We start from the raw sequence: 26,810 nt of genomic DNA on the forward strand, positions 1-26,810 counted from the left end.
GGCTCCTGTTGCTCCGTCAACAAGACACAACATTTGAGTCCCTGCAAAAGACGCATGAGACAGCGCCCTCATTCTTCTAGTCCTGGATGATGATGACCTTGTCGAGACTGGCATCTGGTCTACCCGTCCCGTTTTCATCCCTGGTGTTTCTTTCTCTCCCTAGGAGAAGACGTGGGCTACGTGGCGAGCGAGATAACCATGAGCGATGAGGAGCGGATTCAGCTGATGATGATGGTCAAGGAGAAGATGATCACCATTGAGGAGGCACTGGCTCGGGTAAGAGGGCTGAGATCCACGTCACACGTGCGCAGGCGTGACCCCCTCACACTGGAAAAGGTTTGGGGCCTGCTGGAAACTGAGTGTCTGTGTCAGCCCCCACCGAACCCCTGTGTTAGATCCTCGTGCCCAGCGTGGTAGTTCTGGGGGTGGGGCCTCTGGGAGGTGACTAGGTCTTGAGAGTGGAGCCCAGGTGAATGGGATGAAGGACGTTACAGAAGAGACCCCAGGATACGGCCTCCCCCCCCCCCCCCATCTGAGGACACGCAGCGAGAAGACAGCTGTCTGTGAACCGGGAAGCGGATTCTCACTGGGCACGAGATCTGCCCGCACTTTGGTCTGGGACTTCCCAGCCTCAACGACCGAGAAGTTTCTGTGGTGTGTAAGCCCCCCTCTCTGTGGTAATTAGTCAGAGCAGTGTGAGCAGACTGAGACAGGTGCATCAAAGCGTGCAGAGGTATATATTATTCGGAGCAGTATTTTGATGATACTTTGGTGGTCATCAGGTACTTATCCAATAAAATAGTGATTCCATTCTGTGTGCATAGCAGAAGCAGTCTGTGGTGTGAGGTAAAGTTCCATATTCAATGAATACATGAGTGAATGAATGGCAAATATACGGGGCGGTGGACCACTTTAACAAGGAAAGGGAGTCTGAATGCCATAGCCCACTGCACAAGCCTTGTAAAAAGATTGTTAAGAATGTAATCAATGGTAAAAATTAAGTGAAGCCTAAAGAAAAATTAAATACATTATGACCATTATAAACATCAGTTGTCTATAAGATACCATCACAAATTCAATTTTGAACAATATGAAAGTTAAGTTTTAGACATACCTTAAAGTTTTGCATTCAAAAAACCAACTTTTTCTTACTTTCTCTTCTAAGTAGATAGTAATTACAGTTTGCTGGGCCATGTTTTTGCTCTGAGTTAAATGAGACACTGAGAGAAGCCCGGTCACCTCGGGATGCTGGGTTGGCAGCAGGGCAGTGGCCACAGTGGGCACGAAGGGGTTTCCTCCTTTGTTGTCTCCCAACAAACTGATGATTCCTGGATTTCACTTGGACGGTTGGTTGGTTGCTGTGTGCACAAGTCACAAATCAGACGGTTTAGAAACTGCTGAGAATGTTCAGGTCCCTAAGGAGCCATGGAAGGAGTTGTGACTTGGTCACCAAGTAGAATCTCGGAGGTTTGTCTCCTTGGGACAGCGACAGGCTCCCTTCATGTAGCTGAGCACACCTGACGCTCAACTCCAGCAGTTTAAGAAGAAGTTTAGTGTGTTGCTGAGACAAAGTGAAAACTCAGGAACAAACAAATGTGAGGGACATGGAAGGTGGGACTGGGTTGAGTAGGAGGCCTGAGGGCCGGGGCCACCTCCAGATGGCCACCTGCCGGCGTCTCCTGCTCTGTCGATTCACAGGAGCAGAGGTGTCTCGGCCTCCAGTGTCTCTGGGGCAGACATGCAGCAAGTGGCAGGTACAACCTCCTGTCCACGCAGCTGATCACCATGTCTGCCCCCTTTGTCCTCAGCCTGGCCTGACCCGCTCCACCACGCCTCCGGCCACCCAGCCTGGCCGCCAGCTGGGGCGAAACGCCCACCACACGTTTTCTCTCCAGTTCCATTTCCTGAATGTGTGGTCCCATTTGGGAAGAGTCCATTTGAGTTCCTAGAAAAGGCATATGAGAAATACTAATCTGTAATAGTTTGACCATGACGACACGCCACCTTCTGGGGAGCAACCAGGTGCATTTCTGTTTTCATCGTGAAAATGAAGATCTGAATGCAGAGGATGTCGCAGGTTGTCCGACGACACCTGTGTTTGGGAAGAGGGGTGCAGGTGATGTGCCAAATCCCGTCTTCTTGGAGCAGAAGAATATGTTCAAATAGCCTTAACGTTGTCTGCATGAGGTAGCACGGTTTTATAGTTGAAAAAAATGAAAGAATACTTGGAAAGTTGGAGAGGAAAAAATTGCTTGAAGCTCTTTCTGAGCTCATAATCTTAACAGGCAGCCATGGTTTACATGGAAAGGAAGCCAGAAGTCCGCTCCCTGTGCACATCTGGGTGGAGGTCTTAGCCATGCAGCCTGGCCGGGTTTCAGGAAGGGGCTCATTAGGAGATCGAGAATATTTTCTATACAACAACCCAGACACACAGGAGAAAAGGGCGATGGCATTCTCCCAGCTCTGCTCAATTCCTCCTACAACGGTGGGTGTCCTCGGACAGATGCAGGAGGGGAAGCTGGCTGGCCCGCTTGGCTGCGCAGGTGCATCCCCAGCCGCTGCTGCCTGGATGGGCTTCTCGTGGGCCAGAGACCAGTCATTTCAAGAAAGATGTTAGAGCAGAAAATAGTCTGCAGGACGGATAGACTTCCCAGGACTCAGGAGCAGCTGAAGGATCTAGGATGACGTGATTGCTGGACAGAACAAACAGTGAGACTCAGACCTCCCATAATGACCGTGATGGTGACCTCCCTCCGGCACGTCCGGGGTGTGTTGGTCCCACGGTCAGAGACGTGCAGACTTCAATTCTGAGGGAATGAGCCAGCATCAGGAGAGAAGTTTGTCTGGGCGCCATACGGAGCTGAGCGGAGCCCCCAGCACATCCTGGCATTGGGGAAACTTCGGCCATGTTCCAGTGAAGACAAGTGGGTCCGCCATGCTTCGCTTACGTGACTCTGGTCTCATCGCCAGATGTTTTCCCACTGTGAACTGTGCAGCCATGATGCAGGCCCCTGAAAACTGAGTTATCAGAAGGAACCCAGACCAGAATGGAAAAGACTGCAGGGAGCTAACATGGGAGACACTCTTAAGTTGCATAAGCATTTGAAGAGAACGAAGTTTAGGGAACATCGGGGTTTTTTTCAGTAGGGTATTTTTCTTCAGTGTGTAATTTAAAAAGCAGCTTAACTTAGGATTTCTAAAATTCTATTAACCAAAGAACTGAATAGTTCCATCAAATCTAGTGGCATTTCAAACAGTCTCTCATAGTTGGATGATGGATCCTTAATACAAGTGCTTTAAGGAATTCCGTAGAGCTCATGAGTTAAAAAAAAAATGTTTAGGGAGCTCCAGGTAACTGGTGTGTCTAGAGAACACCATTTCCAGGTGCTGATTTTAAGAGCACATGTAGCTCTTGGCAAGTGAGTTTAGGGTGTTCAAACCGTGGACTAGTTCTGGAAGGTTTGGAAGCCACTTTATCTGGGTAATATTGGTAGCGTGTGAGTGAGGATGGGGGAGTAGGGAATAAACTCACCTTTAAAGCTTCGGCTGAAAGAGCACCCTGTTGTGTTGGTGTGGCGGTAGCAGCAAAGATGGAGCTGTGTTGTAGAGAAATACGTCCGTATTTATCCATCGGACACATGTGTATCTGGTTCCACATGGTCACATCTATATTTATTTATATATACACTGAAGTCCTTAAAATAATATATTTGTAAAAAGTACGGGACGTTTGTCACTGATTTGACTGATGTTTTGGCATGGTGAACTTTTCTTCACGCCAGTGTCTTACGTCAGGTTCCTGGAAGCAGAGCCCGAGTCGGGGGGTTCTTAGGCACGTGGTTTAGCAAAGGAGAGCTTTTGGGAGAAACTTCTACGTGAGAGAGGGAAGCAGGAGAGGCAGAGAAAGAAGCAGGACAGAGATGAGATTTCTGGAGAAGCCTCTACTCAGCCTGAGCCCTTAGGGGGTGGGGCGCCCTGGAGGGTGAGTTACACTGTGGAACCCCTCCTGCCAGGGAACAGGAGGCTGCACGCTGGTGGGGAGGAGGGAGCAGTCTTCTGGGCATCTCTGGGGAGACAACTCCTTGCCCACCAAGGGTGGTTCTCCAGAGCCAAGGGGGATAGGTGTGAGCCTACCTCTACAGAAACCAGGGAATATAGGCACGCAGTTTCGTAAAGCGAGTCTGGGCATCTGGTATACCAGAGTGCAACATTCTGAACTGGAACTTTATATAGGTTTTTGAATCATTTCCTTGTAGCAGCTAGTGAGCATCAATCCCAGTGACTTGGCCAATTAGAGAGGCTCATGGAGAGAGTCCATAGGAGAGCAACAAAGTAACTGAGGGTTTTTTTAAAAAAAATAGGTCCCGTGGGGTGAAATTGGAAAGGATTTATCTCACAGAAGCGGCAGCAAAGAGTTTAATCACTTTCCTCAAGTATATATGAGGGATTATTAAACAGTACGTCTTCAGGAGGTACTGAAGAGTGTTTTATTTTGTTTTAATCTCAACTGAGGGCAGAATGAAAGGAAATGCATTAAAATTGCAGCTGGAGGGGATTTAGAGGTGATGTGCTATAAATGCTCTTCACAATAAGCGCTCTTAAAAATGGGAACATTCTGGGATATCTCTCCCTAAAGGTCTTAAGGTAGAATAAGCATGAATCTACTAAAGATGGCCATCCCCTCTAAGAACCATGTCATAGACTCCAAGCACAAGAAAACCGTCAGGCTAGGGACACTAAGATATGAGGGAGGATTTTCACCTCAGACGGAGATACACACTATAAAATGTCATTATTTCAAAAATTCTGGAGTTAAATTAAAACTCTGTAAATTTGCTTTAAAACACATAAATTCTCAAATTATCAGTTGTCTTTCCTTCATGAAATTTTATTTTAAGTCAAAACTTCTTCAGGAGCAGAGTGGAATATAAAAGTAAAATTATATAAATGAAACCAGGTGCGTGTCTCCCCCCCGTAAAATGTACTTAAAAAAATTTTAGAGCCCTGGCTGGGGTGGCTCAGTTGGTTGGAGCATTGTCCCCTAAACCCAAAGGTTTTGGGTTTGATCCCTGGTCAGGGCACAGACAGGAGGTAGCCAACTGATGTTTCTCTCCCCCCCCCCCCCACCCCCGCTTTTTCTCTCTCTCAAAGCAATGAAAAAGAATGTCCTCAGGTAAGGATTAAAAAAAAAAAAAAAGAAAAAATAGCCCTGGCTGGTGTAGCTCAGTGGATTGAGCTCAGGCTGCAAATCAAAGGGTCACTGGTTCGATTCCCAGTCAGGGCACATGCCTGGGTTGCAGGCCAGGTCCCCAGTGGGGGCCACGTGAGAGGCAACCACACACTGATGTTTCTCTCCCTCTCCTCCTTCCCTTCCCCTCTCTTTGAAAATAAATAAATAAAATCGTCAAAAAAAGAAAGAAAATAAAAAAACATTTTAGAGATTGTATTTTGTAACAGGATCTCTTATGAAGCATGAAGCATTTTGAAATTTAGGACAATTTTTAAAAAGTGGCACATTTGGATGGAGCACAGATCTGAATCTACCTCTGAAAAAATGTAGGTACTTTTGACCTCCAAAATGATAGAAATGGACAGATGGCAGAAGGAAAATATTAATTGTGTTTATGATGGCCTGGTTAGGAATTTGTCTTGTTTCTAACGATGAAGTTTATTTCGTGGCTCCTAGGAGTTGGGGCTAAGGTTGGGTATAAAAAGTGGGACATAGACCAGGAGAGAACAAGTGATAACCCCATTGTTCAGCTTCCAGTTGTTCTGATAGTACAGTGAGATTGTAGCATTGCAGAAATGAGTATATATAGAAGGAGAGCACATTCTAATATGTAACTTAAGTGTACTACAAAGAGCAGAACACTAATACCCTAAGGCACTGGAAAGATTACAATGAGATTGGTGCCCCTAACACCAAAAGAGCAAATGCCTGGAGTCTGTGACCTTGGAGCTCCCACTTGTCTGAAACCAGAGCGTGATCATAGGAGAGCTGTGACAGTGGGTCCCTGGCACAGGTGCTGTGTGCTCAGAGCTTCGCTGTTTTATCTCATGAGACGGATGGATGTGCTGTCACCCCCATTTTCCTAATACAGGAGGAATTGAGGCTCAGAGCGGATAATACTTTGCCCAGGGACTCTCAGCTGGTGCTTGGTTCTGCAGCTAAGCCCTTACCCATTAATCAGGGCTGTCTGCCTGCCCTGGTCTGCTGCCTGTCACTGTGTACACAGAAAAGAACTTCCTGGGAGAAGCAATGCTTTGGGAAGTTGCGAGGAGGATATTGTCAGTTTGGTGGCTCTGCCATATCCACCCGCATGGCCCCAGTGGTTGAGGACGGTGCTGACCCACCACCTCCTGGGCAGTCGGATCAGATCGTTTCTGGTTTTTTGGTGGCTTTGTTCGTGGAACACAGTTTGATTCATGTAGAAAAACTGCTTGACCACAGAATTTTAATGCAGTGACAACTTCATTGTATTATGTAGCAGAGTTAAATTTTTATGTGTGTTATAAAAACACACCATTAGCCATTCAGAAGGATCCTTGATCTAATTCTACTACATTGTATTTGCCAATTTCTTATAATATTTCACCTGTCTCTGTGTTTTTCAAAAAAAGTAGAAACCTGGTTTCTAAACCCCAACTTTAAACATCTCGGCACGTATCCTAGACCCCTTGTTCTTTTCCCCTCGTCCACAAGCGTCCCAAGTAAATCCCACTGTATTTATTGCACGGTGACGTTGAACTGGAGACTTGAAGCCATCTAGAACAAGAAAAGCAAGTTACTTTTTTAAAAAAGATTTTATTTATTTATTGTTTTAGAGAGAGGGAAAAGGAAGGAGAAAGAGAGGGAGAGAAACATCAATGTGTGGCTGCCCCTTGAACTCCCCCAATTGGAGACATGGCCCGCAACCCAGGCATGTGCCCTGACTGGGAGTCGAACCAGCGACCTCTCGGTTTGCAGACTCACGCTCAATCCACTGAGCTACACTAGCCAGGGCGAAAAGCAAGTGACTTTTAAAAATCAGTTTCAGGCTTCCGTCTCTGTTTTGCCCAAATGCTCATAGTCGACTGCGTTGTGCCTTCTATGGAGCGGGGTGATTCTGAGGCCAAACTAGAGAAGTTATTTTTTTAGAACCTACAGTTGCACTGTGAGAGGTGAGTTTCAATGTTGGAGGGGGAAATCGAGGTTCTGTCTGGAATACACGATAGAATACGAAGAGTCAGCTGTGTCTGTTGGTTTCATTTAGATGAAAACCCGCAGGGCAGGGGGTGGGTCCTTGTTCTGATTCTGAGAACCTCGTGCGGCTGGCACTTTGTCATGACGCTGGCGTGAAGAAGGTGCCGGGGTGTTCTCTCCGCTGCTCGGGACACGGTGCCGGCCATGGCTTCCGTTTCAACCTTCCGTTTCCTCTCGTGGCAGCTCAAGGAGTACGAGGCCCAGCACCGGCAGCCAGCCGCCTTGGACCCTGCCGACTGGCCCGACGGTTCCAGCCCCACGTTCGACGGCTCGTCCAACTGCAACGTAAGTTTGCTTTCTCTTTGAGCATCTTGAGTGCCTCAACTACGAGGGGACAGTCTGTGCAGTTCCAACCTTGCAGAGTTTCTCTTGACAGTTCTCGGCTCCCACCACCAGGAGCTGAGAAGGGGCGTTTGTTCGTACATGTTAACTCAGTATTCTTTACCCAGTAGAAACACATCTGGTAAGCATAGTGCTCTTCATGCTGGGTGTTCTCCAGTTCTCGCAGCGTATGCATAACTTCAGATCTACCATCGGAAGCATTTTTAAGTGTTTGGTGCAATAGCATTAGGCATAGACGTTGCTGTTCAACCATCTTTTTCATCAGCTGTAACAGAAATTCCATAACCATTAAACAATAATTCCCGAGCCTCCTCTCCCCACAGCCCCTGGAACCACTGTTCTCCCTTCTGTCTCTATGAATTTGACTGTCCGAGGTACCTCCTATAAGTGACATCATAGAATGTTTGTCCCTTTGGGTCTGGTTTATGTCACTTAGCGCCGTGTTTCCAGGGCTCATTCGTGTTGCAGCATATACTAGAGCTTCCTTCTTTCTGATGGGTGAGTAAGTGGAACCCTGATTCCACTGCAGTGTAATGTAAACCACATGCTGGTAACCCATTCATCTGTTTGTAGACACTTGGCTGTTTCTGCTCGTTGGCTACTGTGAACAGTGCCGCTCTGATCGTGGGTATACAGGTATCTGTTTGACTCTCTGCTGTCGGTTCTTTTGGGTATAAACCTCGGAGTGGAATTTCTGCATCATAAGGTAATTCCATGTTTAACTTTCCTGAGGAGCCTCCATACTGTTTTTCACAGTGACTGTACCATTTTATGTTCCTGGCCGCAACGCGTGAAGGTTCCGATTTCCCTATTCACACCAACACTTTTTACCCCTCTCTCCCTTTTTTGGTTAATGGTCACCCAGATGGGGGTGAACCAGTATCTCATTGTCACTTGGATTTGCGTTCTCCTAGTGACTAAGATGGTGAGCAGCTTATTGGCCATTTGTATGTCCTCGGAGGGGTGTCTGTTCAAGTCGTTTGCCCATTCTTGAACTGGGTTGTTCATTTTGTTGTTGGTTGTTGTGGGTGTTCTTTATATATTCTGGATGTTAGTCTCTGACCAGATATGTGATTTGTAAGTATTTTCTTCCATTCTGTGGGTTGCCTTTTCACTCTCTTTCATCCACTTTTCTTTTGTTGCCTGTACTTTTGGTATCGTATCCAAGACGTCATTGCCAGATCCAATGTCATTAAGATTTTCTCCTGTGTTTTCACCTTAAGAGTTTTATAGTTTTAGTCCTTTGACCCATTTTAGGTTAATGTTTGCATGTGATGTAACATGTGGGTCCAACTTCACTCTTTTGCAGGGAGATACCCAGTCTTCCTAAAACCATGTGTTGAAAAGACTATCCTTTCTCCATCAAATGGTCTCGGCACCCTTTTTGAAAATTCACTGACCGTATATACAGGGGTTTATTTCTGGAATTTCTATTCATTCCATTGGCTTATGTGTCTGTTCTTTTGCTAGTGTCATACTGTTTTGATTAATGTAGCTTTTAGTACGTTTTGAAATTGGAAATTCTGAGCCCTCTAGCTTAGCTCTTCATTTTCAGATTGTTTTGGCTATTGAAGTCAGTGGACATTCCATGGGAAGTTTAGGATGGGTTATTCCATTTCTGCAAAAAAAAATGCCATGGGATTTCAATAGGGATTGCATTGCATCTACCGATCAGTTTGGGTAGTATTTCATCTTGGGTACGGTTTTCATCTTAATAATATGAAGTCTTCTAATCCACAAACACAGGATATCTTTCCATTTATTTATGTCTTCTTTAATGTCTTCCACCAATTTTTGTGGTTTTCAGTGTTCAGTAGGTCTCACCTCCTTAAGTTTATTCCCAAGTATTTTTTTCTTTTGATGCTTTTGTAAATGAAAATGTTTTCTTACTTTCTTTGTGAATTTATGCACTGCTGCTGTATAAAATTGGAACTGATGTTCACATGTTGCTAAATTTGTTTATTAACTTGAACTTTTCTTGGTGCGTATATGTGGAATCTTTAGGGCTTTTTACAGATGAGAGCGTGTCATCTATGAACAGAGAATCTTATTTTTTATTTTCCACGTTGGAATTTTTTATTATCTATGCCGCTTCAATGTGACCACTGCTTCCTGAACTAGGAGTCGCACAGAGATTGTAGGAATTAAAATTCCAGAGTTTCAGACCTACCTGTCATGGTGCCATCATCTATCGCACTGAGAGGTCTTCTGCTACGGAGTTGTTTTGTTCCTCCGGTCACCTGTTCCTTATAATCTGGAAGCGGCCCTGCCTCTGTGTCTTCAGTTTCTTGTCTTCTGTCTGTGCGCCGTACAGCCAGTCATATTCCTAAAACACACCTTTCCCTCACAAATCCTGGCTTGTAGAAAAAGTCTGGTTATTTTCCGGCTCTGTCAGGTACATTCCAAAAGTTATTGGCACACCCAAAACCGAATATGATCTTGCTTTAATCAACTTCTCCACTCTCGTCTGTCACCTCCCCCCACCCCCGCCCCCATAGGCTCCCCTCCAGCCACGCTGGACCCTGCACGTTGCTGGGTACGGCTTGTATTTTCACACTCTGCTTTCATTCATGCATCTTCTTCTGCCTGAAATGCATTCCTTCAGATTTTTCCAGGTGTAAACCTCGGCTTCCTGCAAAGTGGAGTCCAGCTGCCTTCTTCTCTGTGAAACTTTCTTTAACCTCCTCACGTATAGTTGATTGCTTCCTGTTCTGTGCTTTGCAAAACCAGCTGTAGACATGAACCCTCAGGTTACCCTGGAGTACCAGGATAAACTGTACATGCTTCTGCCCACCTTGGAAATCACGAGCTCCTTGAGCAAGAAGGGCATGCTGTGTTACTGTGTGTCTCCGGTGAGTGCCTAGCTTAGTGTCAGCTCATGTCGCGTGTTTGAAAAATGTTGCATGCACAGAGTTGTATGTGAATGTTCATCCTTCCTGGCTGCTTTAGAGCGTGTCTCGTGTTTTGCAACTACAGACTCAGTCTTTGCCATTCTTTGCAGCTAAGCAACAAATGATGGCTTACCAGAACTGCATAGAACCCTCCTACTGCCGACATTCCCATGATTTCTGGAATCAAGCACCAGATTTCCGTGGAAGCTAATGGGGAAAAAAAAAGGTTATTAATTTGGAAGCCTTGCTTGGTTTGCTGTTGTGTGGAAGTGACCAAGATGTTGCATGGTCACTTATAATAATAAATGTGTTGTGTGCTAGCCAGCAGCGCGTCCTGGGACCATGAGGTAATCCAAGGCACCATGTCCGTGGTTTTCAGTGTGCCTCTTTGGGTTTCTTATTCCTAGCTCCTAAAGACTAACATAAATATAAATCATGAACCTGAGGAATCATGAAGAATAAATACAGTCACTCAGGACTGACGTGAGTCAAACCCAGCTCCGGGAAGAACACAAAGACCCAGCTGTCCACAGTGGGTCCTTTAGTATCAGACTCACTGTGCGCTGCCCTGATTAATAGCATCTGAGTCACGGGAGCAGTGATAAGACTCCACCCCTTCAGAGAATGAGTGCCATCATAAAAGCACACACACACACACACACACTCAGACGGCAAGGGAAGAGGCTTGTCTCCCTGGGAGAGAGTTTATGTAGCTTGAGCTCTGTAGGCACTTGGAACGGGCCACGAAGAAAGCATTATTAAGTCCAACTGGTTTGTTGGACTCCTTTCAGGGTGCAAATCAGAAACACCACCTCGACATAAACGGTCAGGGTGAAGCAGACTCTTAAAGGGTGGGTGTTTCATTCCTTGAGCAGTTCTCCATTCCTTTAGGGGACGCCAACGAAGTGCGTGCTATGTGCCTGGCAGGCACGGTGCTAGACACTCGGGTTCCAGAGGGGACGTGAAGGAGAAAGAGCAGGCCCGCCCGGCGTGGCACACGGTCACCGCAGTGCGGCGGATACGGTCACCCCCACAGGGACTCAAGATGCCACGCGCACACATTTTCCTCTGCTAGCTTCTCAGCAAACTGCGTCTTCATACGTGGCTCAAAAATAAAGTCAGCTCGTCCTGGTTGGACAAGGGGCCAGGAATACCCGATGCTCCCTGCAGTTCAGCCCAGTCCTCCAGAAGCTCTGAAGAACGATTCCTCCTTCAGCTGAGAGATGTGGGTAAAGGCGGGCTATTCAGCAGTGGAGAGGGTTCGCTGGGGCAGTATGCTTTACCCTGTGCGTGCTGCTGGCTGACTTTCTGCAAACACCCGCGGCCACTTCCAGTCACGCTGGTCACCACCCAGCCCGCCACCATGGTCACTGAAGTTAGCCTGAGCTTGCCTGTCATCCTGACATGCATGACACTTAACCCCTCTCACACCGACGGTAGTCTGTCCTGTGCTTCTGCGGAGACTCCCATCCAAAATATTCCTTCTTGGTCAGCGCAGATTTGCCTGAGAACAGAGTAATTAATTTCAGATAAATACCCCGTGTCCCACCGAGGCCGCCCTGGGTTAGGCGCTTTGATTATCTTCTGTGTTGGAACCCGGGTGTTTCCGTTTTCTGTCGATTCTTTTCTGTCCTGAGATGTAAATAGCTCCCCAGCCGTGGTCGGGAATGCCCAGGCCGTGGACGTTTCAGGGACCATGAGGCCTTTGTCACCAGAGCTCAATGCCTATATTGATGCCTGTCATGCTTCAGCGTCTCCTCGGCATTGATTTCACGGGCTTCTCTGCCCCCCTAACTGGCGTTGGATAATTGCGTGTCGCCTCGCAGTAAATCCATATTCACATTCCTGGTTTCCGAGAATGTAAAGCACTAAAGATAGTGACCAAGGGAAGCAAAAAATAGCTCTCTCTTTGCCAGAAGAGGGTCTGTTCTCTGCTGCTTTTCATTAATAATAAACTTCTGTTGGGAGTGTTCGAGCTGTTAAAAAGAGTTTCTGGCTGAGTACTTCACTTGTTTCCTTATAAATATCTGAACGTTTGTTTTAATGCCTATATACACTTATGTATATATAGGCATGTGTGTATGCACATGTATGTACATGCACGCACATATATGTATACATGTGTGTATGCATGTGTGTGTGTGTGTTTCATTTTATTTTGGTAGGTTTTGTTTTCATTTGCCTCCTCCAGGGAAAAGGTTATAAGAGTTCTCATTTAAGCCTCCAACTTTGTGGCTTAAGGTTCCGTTTACCTTCTGGTTATGAAAATGCTTGAGGAAATTATGCTTTCCATCTTTAGGGTTCATACTTCTTTTCTCAAGGCATAAATTTTAGTAATTCATAGTTTCTATGTTTCCACAAAATCGGCACTTCAGAGTTGGTGTTCTGTATCTGGTGCTTAAATATTAACGAAAATGCTTGCAGTGAAGAAGCATCTTTCTAAAAAATGTCAAATTGTAAATTATGTGATTATGGTGCTGTTTAGGTTCTTTTTAAAAAATACATTAATGTATTAAGAGAAATCGAAGCAAGAGAAACGCCAGGGAAGCTCCGGAACTATCAGAGGCCAACGGCGGGCGTCGACTTCGGCCCCACGGAGCTGTTCCCCCCACACAGAACACGTGGCAGAGGAAGCTGGAATCGCGTTTCTGTGTCTGGAGCGCCTCACAAGGGTGAAGCAACCGGGGTGAAATATTTTGTGACTGAGTTATTTTGTAAAGCGAGTCATCGTTTCATAACAGAGTGCTTTACACTTGGGGGAATTCAGAGCTGGAAAACATTCGTGCAGAGAGTGCTATAATAATGTCGTGACTGCGGTGCTGGAATAATACCTTACGTCCCCGTGTGCCTCTCTTTACAGCCTTTCCTTCCACCTCTAAATACGTCTTTGCCATGAGCCTGGTTTGAGATGCAGGCGAGCCACGTGACTGAACTCTGTTTAAAATTTTGGGTAACAGAGAGACAGAACACCAGGTGGTCACTTCGTCCACTTTTTTGCAAAAATACTATTTGGAGTGTTTCCTTGATGGAGGTCTTTTAAGGTCTCAGCTGAAGTATCCCCATATTATGAGATGTTTTGGGTGGCATAATGCAAGATTGTTAAATCTTTTGGGGCTTTCTAAAATTGTAAACCATAAACTCGTCTCCTGCCAGCAGACGGATTTTACTTAGAGTCGCTTCACCGGCCCCCACAGCAGCAGCCATCATTTGTTTGTTTGTTTGTTTGTTTAAGATTTTATTCATTTACTTTCAGAGAGGGAAGGGAGGGAGAAAGAGAGAGAGAGAAACATCAATGTGCAGTTGCTGGGGACCGTGGCCTGCAACCCAGGCATGTGCCCTGACTGGGAACTGGACCTGGGACACTTTGGTTCGCAGCCCGCGCTCAATCCACTGAGCTACGCCAGCCAGGGCTAGCAGCCATCGTCTTTAAGCCAGAGAGTTCAGGTTTAAGGTGCTGGTGGGAAAGGTTGCCACAGCCTGTGTCTGGCCCAGAACTTCGTAAAATAGGATGTGCTGAAAGGCAGGAAAGCCTTCTACAAAATCGCTTTGTTGGTGGTTCTCGTTGTGAGCGGCTGAACTTCTGCTGTGGTTGAAGCAAAGGCTGACGGGTCAGCTACTTACCACAGAAGGTGGGGGAAGCAGCTGGTGCTCACAGGGTGCCCCCGTGGGAGCAGAGCGGTGGCCCAGCTTCTGCGAGGGTCGTCTGTGTAGCCACGTGCCCTTTCTAGGTGCTCAGGTATTCTGAGTTGAGCCAGATTTGGAAGAGAATGGCTATTTTGAGTATTGCTCTTTTACTAGGGTGAACTTCTAGACAACATCTGTGAAATAAAATTGTTAGACATTTTATTTTTTTCTATTTCAAAGGTAACAAAAGAAAATACAAACCAGGTACCATTAGGTATCTCATTTGGGGATCTCTGATCCTCCAAGAAAACTTTTAAAAAATGACAACACAGGATGAATATACAAAAATTTCATCCACCTTTAGATATTCTCAGCCATTGAAAAAACACATATTTTCATATTTTTGCCGACTTGGAGAGAATTTTTGACTGGATGTATACATGACGTGAGGAATCACATATACCACGTATCAGAGTCGGCACACGGGTATAGTGAAGGCACCCACATGAAAACGGCTGGCCTCCCTTCTGCTTTGGGGCTCTTACCTTCCTGTGCTTAATGAGAAAACCTGAGGGGGTGAAGTCCAGGCATAAAAATAACTTACATTTCTAAATAAACTGCTTCAATGTTTTTTAAATCTCTTTTACTACAGAATTCACCCCCCCCCCAATTGTTAATACGTGAGTTTGAGTTCACAGGGATTCTGGTTGGGGAGGTTGGTGTTGCGTGGGGTGAGAACACGGTTCTGCCGGCTGCAGCATGGAGGGCTGTGTTAGCCAGGATGAGACACAGGGGGTTAGAGATGGGTGCTTCAGCTCTTTGTTTCTTGAATAGAGGAAAAGCTCTGCTCACCCAGCTTGTAACATGACCAGGAGAGAGAGGAGAACCCGTGGCCTAGCAGTCACTGGCCAGAGGGCATCTGTACCCTGTGTCCTTGGGACACACACCAGCGAGTCTTTCTAACGTGCTTTCTTACATCGGGCTCAAGTAATTAACACTTTTCTAAATCTTTCTAAAGGTAACATGTTAGAAGTAACTTTTATCGATTCTTGTCTTTTAATACATACTTGAAGCCTTCAGGTGATTATTCACTTTCATGGGTACTTTATTATTTTTTTTAATGTAATTACCTGTTAGGTGTGAAAAGCTGGCCTTTCTTTTTTAAAGATTTTATTTATTTATTTTTAGAGAGGGAAGGGAGGGAGAAAGAGAGAGAGAGAGAGAAACATCAATGTGTGGTTGCTGAGGGCTGTGGCCTGCAACCCAGGCATGTGCCCTGACTGGGAATCGAACCTGCGACGCTTTGGTTCGCAGCCGGTGCTCAATCCACTGAGCTATGCCAGCCAGGGCTTCATGGGTACTTTCTGTAATTTTTTTAAAATTTGGCTGGCTGGGAATGTACGGGAGGAAATATTACTCGTAACTTTAATAAAAGTGATTTTGAGACTAAAGTGATAGGAAAATAAGGGGATATTAAATTCTCACTAGGGGCGTAAAAGCAATGATCCTTCCGACCTGCCGCTTATGGTAGCAGTGTGAGGCAAAGCCACCCCACTGGAACAACACACCAAGCAAAGTCTTTCCAGGAAGATGCTGTTCTTAGTGGCCGTCAGCTGACCGAGAGCCACTGCTCAGCTGAGCTGTCACTGATTCCACACCACCCGCCCACCCCTGGCCTTAGCCCTGGGACAAGGGCCAGAGCTTGAGTGTTTGCTGAGTCCTGAAGATCATCCTATTTACACAAAGTTAGACCAGGAGGGGGCTCTGGCCTCAGGAGAGCCAGTCGTTTGCCCAGCGTGGGCAAGCGAGGGGGCTGGTTCAGCCCACAGACGTGAGTCAGATGTTGGTCAAGCGGGGATCTGAATCCGCCAACTCTGCATCCGTGGGCAGAATGTTTCACCGCTTTGCGCCCGCGTCTCCTTGCTCTCTGTCCCACACGGGTGTGGCAGGGATGAAACGGCAGAGTACCCGGTGAACGTTGGCTCCTGTTACGTGACGTGAAGGTATTCTACCTCTCCATTGACTGCTGGCCTCAACCCGCTTGGGCTCCCGGGAGGGTGCTATTCCTGTGCATACCGGTAACATGGTAGCAGCGCTCATACTAGCAGCAGCTGGGCTGGAGTTATCGGAAGGCTTAATGAAAATAGTGCATGTTCACTTGGTTATGCTTTTGCCAATCACATATTCAGTTTATTGTCTGTCACCGTGTAAGTGGTTTGGGGCGGGGGTGGGGGGGTCTGGCATGGTTTTAAAAGCAAGTGTGTTTGGCCTTAGGAGTGCTGTTTGGGAGGAAGAAGCTATTAATTAAACAGAAATTATCCAGAGCCACACAGGGCTAATAAGGCAGTCTCACAGCGCGTGTACGCACCCTCTGGGTTGGAGCGCACGCCCGGGCTGCCCCAGAGATAACTGGAAACCTGGCTCTTTGCACCTGGCAGACTAAGCAGGTACATCCCTGGCTCCACGGGTGTGCACAGGTGCAGGGAGTTGAAGGTGCAGCCCGCAGGCTCACCTCAACATACCACGAACAAAAACACACATGACAAAATACTCAGGTAGTACATGACATAATACTATTTTTGAAAATGTTTAAGTTTAAGATAGCTTCTGATGCACTCTGGTCTGTTATTTCTTTTAGTAGGTGGAGCCGTGTGAAACTGGAGGTAGGAACTTTTGAACTATAAAAATGAACATTTCATTTGTTCAACCTAATGCCTGAATGGCAAACAGGATATACCACATTTCCCCTGCTGGCTGATTATATCTAAGTGCAGATATCTGTAATGTGATCTGGGTTAAGGTTTGGCATTTAGGTTTTGTAGTGTCAGTTTCTTACTTTGCTCTCGGCAGTAACCTCAGGGAGGCTGGCGATATGGAAGGATTTCTCTCACTTGTTTAATGCTACTGATTCATCAATGTTAATACCTCCTTAAATTATTTGCCTTGATGACAAATCTTAGGTAACAGGTGGATTGTTGGAGAGGTACCCAGGCCCTTTTGTGGTTCCTGAGTAGGATCTGGTCTGAGGGCCCCCTCCAACCTAAGTTAACTTACTGAAGTCACGGGCCGCCCATCCCTTCGGGGTCCATTTGAATTTTAAGATGCCACCATTACCATTATATCAAAACTCTTAGCACTACATGTAGCCAGTCATCAGACAGGGACATTCATTGGAAAAGTAGTATTTTAATAACCAAACATACAAATTCAAATTGGTCACAGAATAATTTCTCAAAGGAAAAACCCCTTTGTTGTCTTCTCTGTCCCTGCACCTCTCCCCCTTTGCACCAGACCACACCCTCCGAGGGGTGTCCTATCACCCGTGCAATGCTGACAGCATCGCAGGTTTACTTCCTAGCAGGGTGCCTTCTCCTTACCTTGCACGTGGGGTCCAGAGTGTAGGGGGAAGCATGTCCTCTGCAACGTTCTTATTTCTACATTGTGCATTTATTCAGTGCCTGCCACGTGCCGGCCGCTAGACTCGGGGAGCTTGTGTTTAAGAAGAGGAGACAAACAATGGATGGCATGACTGGGGTCTTCACTGGGGTGTTGCTACATAGGGCAGGCACTACACACACAAAGTCCGTAAGTCCAGTGAGCCCCAGTGGGGGGGCGGGCGTGGTGGTAGTGGGAGCCCGCCCAGGGAAGGGGCTCAGACCCAGCAGGAGTTTGCCAGGAGGAGTGAGAGGCCACGTGCCAGGCAGAGGGAGCAGCAGGGGCACAGACGGAGGCAGAGAGCTGGGTCAGTCTGAAAACCTGGCTCATAAGAGAAAGTGGATTTAAATAATACAGGATTTTTCTACATCAATATTTTCACTTCTAGATTCTAGTCTTCGCTTATTCTTATTTACAAATTTAATTGAAATTGGCTGCAATTGGTTCTTTTGATCTATTTTCTTTTTTTAAGAAAAATAAATGTTAAAGATTTTTTATTTGTTTATTTTTAGAGAGAGGGGAAAGGGGGGAGAGAGGGAGAGAAACATCAGTGCAAGAGATCCATCAGTTGGCTGCCTCTGGCACACCCACAGCTGGGGACCTGGCCTGCAGCCCAGGCACGTGCCCTGACTTGGGAATCGAACTGGTGACCTTTTGGCTTACAGGCAGGCACTCTGTCCCCTGAGCCACACCAGTCAGGGTGATCTATTTTCTTAGGACTGCAATCTTTAAATATATATTCATGTTTCTCATCTTGTCTCTGCAGACTCATTTAATCGATTATATGTTCTTAGTAAATTATTTTATAGAGTGAAGCAACTGTTAGGAATTATTTCTTCCCATTCCTTGAGTTATATTTTCTTGTGGTGGAGAGATGGGAATCAAAAGACACAATCCTTGTGTTTTTCGTGCTTTTCCTCTAAGTTTAGTTTTATTTTTTCCTCTCCTCCTTGCTCTAGTTTGTTTGAATAGTTGTCATGCATTGCATGCCTGCGTGGCTTGGGTCAGATTTTGTATTTGTGATGATATAATGAGAACTTTTCGACCTTTTCCCCATGTTATCCGACAACAGATTGTTTTTCTTTTGAGCTACAGTTGAGGGTTTTTTTCCCCGCTGTGGTCCACTTAACGTTTATTACTGCTGTAGCCTGAGGTGATGGCCAGGGACGAAGGAACCCCCACTGAGCTGGATAGTGTTCCTCATTGGGGTACCTGGGCTCTTCCCTCTTTCCCCAAAGATTCTGTTAGGTGTGCTGCCTCGTGATTCCAGCCACTTGCGGACAGGGGGATGGGGGTGGGGTGGTGGGTGCCATAGGCAGCCTGCCTTAATTCATTTCTCCAGCTCCTGGTGAATTGCCAGGGACTTCATTTCCGTCAGGACCAGCCTTACCACCTGACTTTCCTTCTTTTCACTCATGACTCCCCCGAAGTCATTTTCGCTGCGCCTAGGTCAGAAACAGCTATTTTTTAGAAGAGGCCACGCTGTTTGCTTCTTTTGCGATTTCAGGTTATATGAAGTGATTTTCAAGATTCCTGCCATTGTGGTTATTGGAGAAGTGAGGGCCTTTTCCACTGGTCTTCAGAAATGTGTTTCTTACCTTGATCATGGAGTTTTAAAGTTTAATATAGTTGCTTATGTTCCTTTCCTTATCTGGTTGCTCTTGGTAGAATATTTCTAGTTGGATGGCTATATGTATACACGCACATATACGGACATATATACATTTATATATGTATTCCTATTTTGTGGCGGGGGGCACTGTTGCTCATTCTGTTAATTGTGGAGGGTATTCTGCGGTTCGGTTTCAGCAGTCATCACAGACCTGATAGTGTTGCCACTCAGGCAACCACAAACAACCTCTCTAACTGGGATCCCAGGGACTCAGCCTAGATTTCTATCATTTGAAAGTAAATTTGCTTATTATTTATTCTACAAACAAAAGGAGAATTATGTCAAGTTTGTGGATTGTGACTCTAGGGCAGGTCACGGGCCCACCTGCCTCCGGCTTCAGCAGGCGACTGTGCTCGCCTGACGGCCAGCGTTGTGATTGGAGGAAAGAACTCGGTGTCGGCACCCTCCCTCCCTGGCCGGGTGGCCCACCGGTTGGTTCTCTGCATTTCCACACCGTCGTGTGCCTGGGCCAGGTGGTGTGGCGGCGGCTCTGCCCAAGAAGTCATTGCCCGATGCGTAAATCAGTCAGTCTCCGATGCGGTCAAAGTAATGTGATTTTGTGACCACCGCCCAACCCCACGGGAGACCGGCCGCTTCTGGGACGCACACGTCCTCCAGCTCCAGCAATTGCAGCCTCCGACGCATCTGTAATTGCCCCACTTGGCAGTCCTGTTCTGAATCATCCTTTTTCCATGGCACGGACTGTGTGAGAACCGAATGCCCTTGGGAGTGAGTGGGCTTGCTGTTTTGCTGAAGTCTTCAATGTGTCTGACGCCATCGACTCGCTTTTGGTGACACCACCCCCTCTTACCAGAGGGGCCTCTAGAGCTGTGGACCCCCTTCCCAGCACTTCCTCGTCACCAGAACTCACCTCGTACATGAACTATGGCGTTCTCTGACCTGTGGGCAGGGTGACGTGATCTCAAGCAGAAAATCTTCCGAAAATGTACAGAGTAGAGAAAAAGTCAGTTCTCTTTCCTCCACTTCCCTTCCCCTCCCTGCACCCCTTGTTGGAGAAAGAAAGGCGTTTGCTCTGCCCAGGGCAGCCTGCAGAATGTAGGGCGGGGGCTTACCTGCGCTCGAAGTCTCTCTGCACTTGCTGGGCCGCAGGACTCTTGGAGGTCCTCTCTATTCTCTCTCTTCCTCATGGGGAAACTTACAGCATTATTTCGGGGGTGATTAAAAGCAATTCAAAGCTCGTAAGTTTAAGGAATAGAGGTTATTGTGGAAGGTAGCATTCATTTGCTGCTCCTTTGGTTTTATAGTTTTTTAAACAGTTTCTTAAGTGGATTAAGTGCTGGCAAGCCTTTGCCCCTAAGGAATGGTAATATTACCTCAAGTTCTCCCATAGTTTTTACAAATGAAAGTATCGTGTAATTTTCTCCTCTTCTGCCACCTCCTCCTCCTCCTCCTTTTCCTTCAAATCTGGTGACAACTAGTTACTTTTGAAGCTGCCAGAGAGATTATTTCAGTGCTACACTGCACCTCGGGGAGAAGAATGGAATCTCATTTTTTTCCCCCATAAGCTGACAAAAATCCTGTAATTTCAGAGGGCAATGATGTCACCAGCTAATGAGCAAAATATTTCTGACTAAACATATGAATCTTCCCCTTAATCCTTGGTGAAATAAATTTTAAAAAGACTTGCAATGTGTTTCATATTTTACTACTCTGACAACTCATAAACACTTTTTAAAGTAATTCTGGCTTCTTTAAGAGAGTGAGGAGAATTATTTGTATAAACCCAAAGAATAACATAACCTGAAGACCCCTGCCACAGCTGTCCTGGGGCCCGTATGCCCCAAGGTAGGGAGTGGCCTTGGACGCATCACTTCTTGGCCGAGTGCAGGGAGATCTGGAACGCCGGAGAGGTTATGAAATCCAGCCTGGGGAAGAGGCGGGCCTAGAGCTGTTGTTGATTGTTGTCACATGCTGTTTGTAGAGGCAACAGCGACCGCCCAGATCTCTGTGACTGTCCAGATACTCAGGCATCTAAGGTCAGGGGAGGAGAAGGCAGTGGGGCCATAGGGCCACCAGGACACTGGATATCTAGGCTCACAGAGGAAGGTGGGGGTGCCCCCAGCCCGGGGCACGTGCCTTCCCCTCATGTCCCAGCCAGATGTGAGTTCCGCCTCGGCCCCAGCCCCTGCGTCTCTTTGTCCCTCTCGTGCATTTATCTCAGTTGACGTGCACGAATCACATTTCTCAGCTGCTCTTGGGCTTTCGTTCTAGAGTCCAAACTTCGTAAGTCCACGTAAAACCAGCTTGCGCGTTATTTCTGCACCTCGCTCTTGCTTCACTGCATTCATTCATGCATTCATTCATTTCAATGAAGAATTGATACTATTTTTACTTATCTAAATGAAAAAAAATACTGTAATGTTCAGTGTTGGCAATTGTGTAGGGAAACATTACTTTTGAGATTTAAAAATAATACAGTGTTTCATCTGAGCAAATTGTTAATGCATATCAAAAGACCTAATGATATGTCCATTTGGTTACCCATCAATTCTATAACCTAGTGATCTAGTCTATAAAAAGACTTTGATGTCTTAGAAATTTTACACAATGTCCATCAGAGTATTATTTACAATACTGAAAAACTGGAAACCTGCAAAATATCCAATAATGGGGGTATTGTTTAAATAAATTATGTTATACTGCTAGGAATGACGACTATTGAATTATTAATGTATTTATTTGTTGACATAGGTAAATGTGCAGGATTTTAAAACGCAGGTTATGAGACAGTTGGGCCAGTGTTCACGGAGGGCTTCAGGGTTTCTCTAAAGAGGCTCCCGGTATAAGTGAGCACTCGATTTCTGCTTCCACTGTGTGTTCACGTGTGTTGGGGGGAGACTTTGGAGACCCTGATGGGGACCTCAGGAAGGGGAGCAGCTGAAGAACGTGTTTTGGTTTTTTTTTAAGATTTTATTTATTTATTTTTAGGGAGGGAAGGAAGGGAGAAAGAGAGAGAGAGAGAAACATCAATGTGTGGTTGCTGGGGGTCATGGCCTGCAACCCAGGTGTGTGCCCTGACTGGGAATCGAACCTGCGACACTTTGGTTCGCAGCCCTCGCTCAATCCACTGAGCTACGCCAGCCAGGGCCAGAACGTGTTTTTTGTAAGAACAAAACACTGAAGCACAAGAGTGTAGTGTGTGTGTGTGTGTGTGTGTGTGTGCGCGTGTGTAACAAGTGATGGAACATAAACAAAAACACTGAATTTTTCTGCCTGAGTAGGGTGTTGCAGGTGATTTCTCGTTCTCTGTTTTGTATTGCTGCATTTTCCAAATTGTCTATAATGAAATATATGGCATGTGTAATCGAACACAAGCAATAAATGTTACTAAAGTGCAGGCACAGAAGTGAATAGGACACTGCTCCCTGTCCTCGCGGAGTGTAGTGAGGGGCTGAGTCGTGCAGTGATGACGGCATATTTTGTGCTGAGTCCTGCGACAGAGTCTCTTTAGGTTGTCGGACAACCACACAGCTAGGGAAGCGAGGAGAAAGGCCAGGAGGGCTGTCCAGAGGAGGAGGCGCATGGGGCTGAATACTGAGGGGCGAGCAGAAGCTAGGGAAGTGGGTGGGCAGAGATATTTACCAATAAGGAACATGCGAGTGCAAAGGCGTGCAGGCATATCAGAGTGTAGGTGTTGGACACGCTCAGGATGAGAAGAACCAGGTGCAGTGAAAGGCCCTTTCCACAGAGGAGCTGCGTTTGGAGATGCTGGAGATGAGGGGAGGGCTCCGACCACACAAAGTCACGTTTCATGAGAAGGCCGTTGGAATTTGCCCCGAGGAGCTAATGAGCAATCCCTAGAGCAGGAGTCAAATCCGTCCTCAGCAAATTTGCACACCTACTGTGTGCTGGGTAAGTTCAAGTCTGCTCTCTAATGAACAACACCAGTGATCTTTGTCCTCATGAAATTTGTCCCTGCCATTTCTACCGTCCCTCCACCAAGAAGCTTTCCAGCATGGCCTGGCCCAGCCTAGTCTTTCAAATGTCCCACAGTTTATTCTGATGCACAGGGAGGGCCGGGAGCTATGGGGTGGACAGTTGAAACCTCTTCATTCCACCTCGATGATGCACATATGTAGTGAGGGCCCACTGTGGGTGGGCGGGCCCTGCGCTGGGCTGTGTGAGTACCAGGCTGGGGGGCAGACATGGTCCCTGTCCCTGGGGACCTTCCTGTCTTCTGAAGGATGAGCCCGTGTTGGGTGACAGTTAGAAAGGGGGGTGTACAGGTGGAGGTGGCCTCTAGACAGACGAGCAGGTGTGTCCTTCCCTCCACCCTCCTCAGAGAGCCTGGCTCCGTTAATGCTCAGCGTCCTGCAGATATCACAGTGTTAGAGGCTTTGCTACTTATGTTCAAGGTCACTTTGTCTTCTCAAGGACGTTGGAGGCTTATCTTTGTGTGTTAGAAAGATGAGAGAAGTTAAGAAACACGTCCGAGGCCACACGCTATTTCACAAGTGGCTCAGGGGGCCTGGCTCCAGCCCTCCTAATTCTGCTCCAAATCTTATCTGCATCTAATCAGGCTGTGCAGACCCAGCCTCCAGAGCTGGCCACGTCACTAGCTGTCACAGCTTTCTCTGCCTGTGCTATTTTCACAGCACCCAAAACAGCAGTTTGTAGGACTTAAAACAGGTCTTGTTTGAGTTCCCATCACTGAAAGACAGCGTAAGTAGTAAGCACTGACTGAGCTGTTATTGTCGACTCTACCTAGACGATTTTCGAAGCAACCAGCTGAGATCAGTGTTATTCAGTGGAATTCACGTGGAGGGAGGAATACTGAGACCCACAGAAGTGAAGGGATTTGCTGGAGAACTTGGAAGTGAAGCCCAGGCTGTTCTGACTCCAAGGACTTTGGGCTTCCTGCTTCCCTTTACTCCACTCTCATGGGGGCACCCGCATTTTCTTCGTGTTCTTCGAGTGGCAAATTCAACAAGGACTTCTACGGACAGTTGTAAGGAATTTTCAGCACAGTGCTGCAGGCAGTGTGGTTGCCAGCCTTGGGTGAAGAAAGCCCCCAATAGAGGTAGGGTGGTGCAGGGGCAAAGCCACAAAGTCTTGGAGTCTGCCTCCATCGTCCAGCGCCTGAAACGAGATCATATATCTGAATACCTAGCATGGTGCCTGGGAGCCGGGCGCATTCGATATATGCGGGTGTGGGAAGTGCAGCATCGAGAGAGCACCTGCCACCCTTTGTGGCACTCGGGGACCTTCCGATGGCCGTGGGGAAGGTGGTGTAAGTGAACCCAGAGTGGGGGTCGGTGAGGATCTGTGAAATGCGGAACTAGGCAGATTAGGGAAGTGCGGCAAACCCTTGCGGGGAGAAACTCCGGGAAATCCCTTAAGGGTTAGGGGGGCACATTTCTGAGGCAGAAAATTGGGGCAGAGGGTGGGGTTCTTGCGGAAGAGCGAGAGACGCCTCGGGGGCCCGAGGAAAGAACGAGTCGGACAGGAACCTGGGAAAAGCTATGGCGGTGGGTGTGTATTTGTGCTGTGTCGTGCCCTTCCAAGAGAGGGGACTTTGCAGAAAACGTGAGACCCACCCGGTGAGAGAGGCACCGAGGCACCACGGGCAGCCCCTGCCGTGTGCGATGGGGAGAGAGGACTTTCCCGAGTGAGTGAACTGAGCCCTGGCAATACAGACGTGACTCGCATCCCATAACATGGCAACTTCAGAGGAGTTTTCCGCCCTGTGCTGCTTGGGTGACGTTCTGTTTAAGTAACAGCGTGTGCATGCCGCTCCCCAGGCGCCCCTGAGAAAATGAAACGGTCGTCTGTGGCACAGTCCCCGGGCTCACGCCTCCAGAGCACAGGGGAAGCCAGCTGCTCGGAAAGGGTCTCTGGAACAACTCGGTAAGACGGCTGGAGGAGCGTCAGCGAAGGGGGAACGTCCTAGGTCGCCCCTCGTGGTTAAAATAGAAAAAGGAGTCGTCGGGGCAGAGACAGCGAGAAAGTGAGAACTCTAGGAGGAAACCAAAACCATAAGTTTTAATTCGGTGATTTCCAGAATAGCCTTTGGAAGGTGTCTATTTTCAATCGAAACTACTTCCTCCAGGAGGTGTTCAGAAGAGCATCTGCGAAAGAGATCTTTTTTTAAGTCCAGTCACTTGGAAGGGTTGGTCCTTGTCCGGATTTGCTCCGATTCTCGAGTTCTTTTTTTTTTTTTTCCTTTCTCTGGAATTCCATAGACAGTAATTAAGGAACCGGAGGCCAGCGGGAGGTCAGGGAGCCTTCGTCAGTGAAAACAGGGATTGTTTGCCACGTACAACACTCTCTTTTTTCCTTGTGGTGAATAGAAGATTTGCTTAGAGCTGATGACTTATGCCTTTCTCACAAGTTATGCAGCTAGCAAGGAACTGGGAACTCGGCAAGCAGAGAGCGGCTAATTGAATCCAGTGTCCTCGCTTTTTTTTTTTTCTTCCCTTCGGATCCTAAACTGTGCTGGTGGAGCCTGTCTGAACATGTAACTCAAGGAGCGTGTCCCAGAAGTGCCTGGTCTCCACTCTGAGATCAGAGTTGACGGAACAGGAGTGAAGACGTTCTCGAAGTGGGGAGGGGTGGGGGTACCGGACGTGCTCAGAACTGCCCCCTTAGGCCTGCTCAATGCCGAAGCCGGTAAGTCCGCCGGGTGTGTTTAATGCAAGAGGGAAAATGTGCTTTCTGGCACTTCAAGGACAGGCTTTGGATTGCATCTGGCTATAAGGCTTTTCTCTTTTCTATTCAAATTCCTCTCGATTTATTCTTCCCTTGTTTACTTCCCTGCCTCGTCACTCAGAGCATCCTTTCCTAGCGTGCCCAGGGATGAGGCATCTCTTGCGGAGGAGAAAAGTGAATATTATCTTGAGAATTCAGTGAGAATGCGAGCGCTTGAGGGTGCAGGGGTTAGAGGTCAGCTGCCAGCTGTGGAGGCTTTCTTTCCATGTGGAGGACTTGACTTGGGACCGTGTGGCACACTGCTTTTCCTAAGGCTGCAGCCGATCGGCTTCCTCTTAACTGTGAGGCTGATGCCACTGATAAAGCGGACCTAGGACCATGAAGTGCCTGTGTCTGCTGGCTTGCTGGGCTAACCAGAAATGGTGGTGTGAATTTCACAGCCGAACACTTTTCCAAATGCAGAATGCTTTTCAGAAATGCTTACATATGTTATAGTGGTATGTGCTGGCTCTGGGGAGATAAAGTCGATTGACTCAGTGTGGCTGTTACGGGAGACTCAGTGAGGGGTGTTCAGAGCTGGGGAAGCAAGCCGAGTGGGTTTCTTCAAAAGGTTCTGTTGTAATCATGCGCTCAGTGTGGTCTCCAGTGGTCCCCAAGGGGTTCTCGTTGCTCCTGGCAAGTTCGGTTTAAGCTTCATTACTTACTGCCCATGCCTCCTCTGCCTGCACTGCTGTGCCGTGTGGCTTTGGGGAAGCGTTTATCCCGTCACACTGCAAGGATTGTTGTTACAGGGCCCAGCGAGGCGTGCGTTGCCCGCCGGCACGGACAGGCTTCCGTTGAACGGTCAGGGCACGCTTTGAGTCCGCGCCAGCTCACAAATGTTTGTATCAACAGATGCTATTAATTGCCTTTCTTTTCCCCGATCATCCTTCAT

At 47.3% G+C, this 26,810-nt stretch overlaps 1 protein-coding gene across 5 annotated transcripts in view; it reads left to right on the forward strand.

The window, feature by feature from the left end:
• SASH1 (SAM and SH3 domain containing 1) overlaps positions 1-26,810 on the forward strand; it is a 299,031-nt gene that overhangs the window by 234,472 nt on the left and 37,749 nt on the right. For 4 of the 5 annotated variants that reach the window (XM_028510426.2, XM_036024863.1, XM_028510425.2 and 1 more), the window contains exons 7-8: positions 164-276; positions 7,427-7,528. In XM_028510426.2, coding sequence (XP_028366227.1) covers positions 164-276; positions 7,427-7,528 — 215 coding nt within the window. Of the gene's footprint in view, positions 1-163; positions 277-7,426; positions 7,529-24,804; positions 25,838-26,810 lie in introns of those variants that run through there. The other variant, XM_028510428.2, reaches the window with a different exon arrangement.

Source organism: Phyllostomus discolor, chromosome 4 (assembly GCF_004126475.2).
Source record: "Phyllostomus discolor isolate MPI-MPIP mPhyDis1 chromosome 4, mPhyDis1.pri.v3, whole genome shotgun sequence".
Taxonomy (NCBI): Eukaryota; Metazoa; Chordata; class Mammalia; order Chiroptera; family Phyllostomidae; genus Phyllostomus; species Phyllostomus discolor.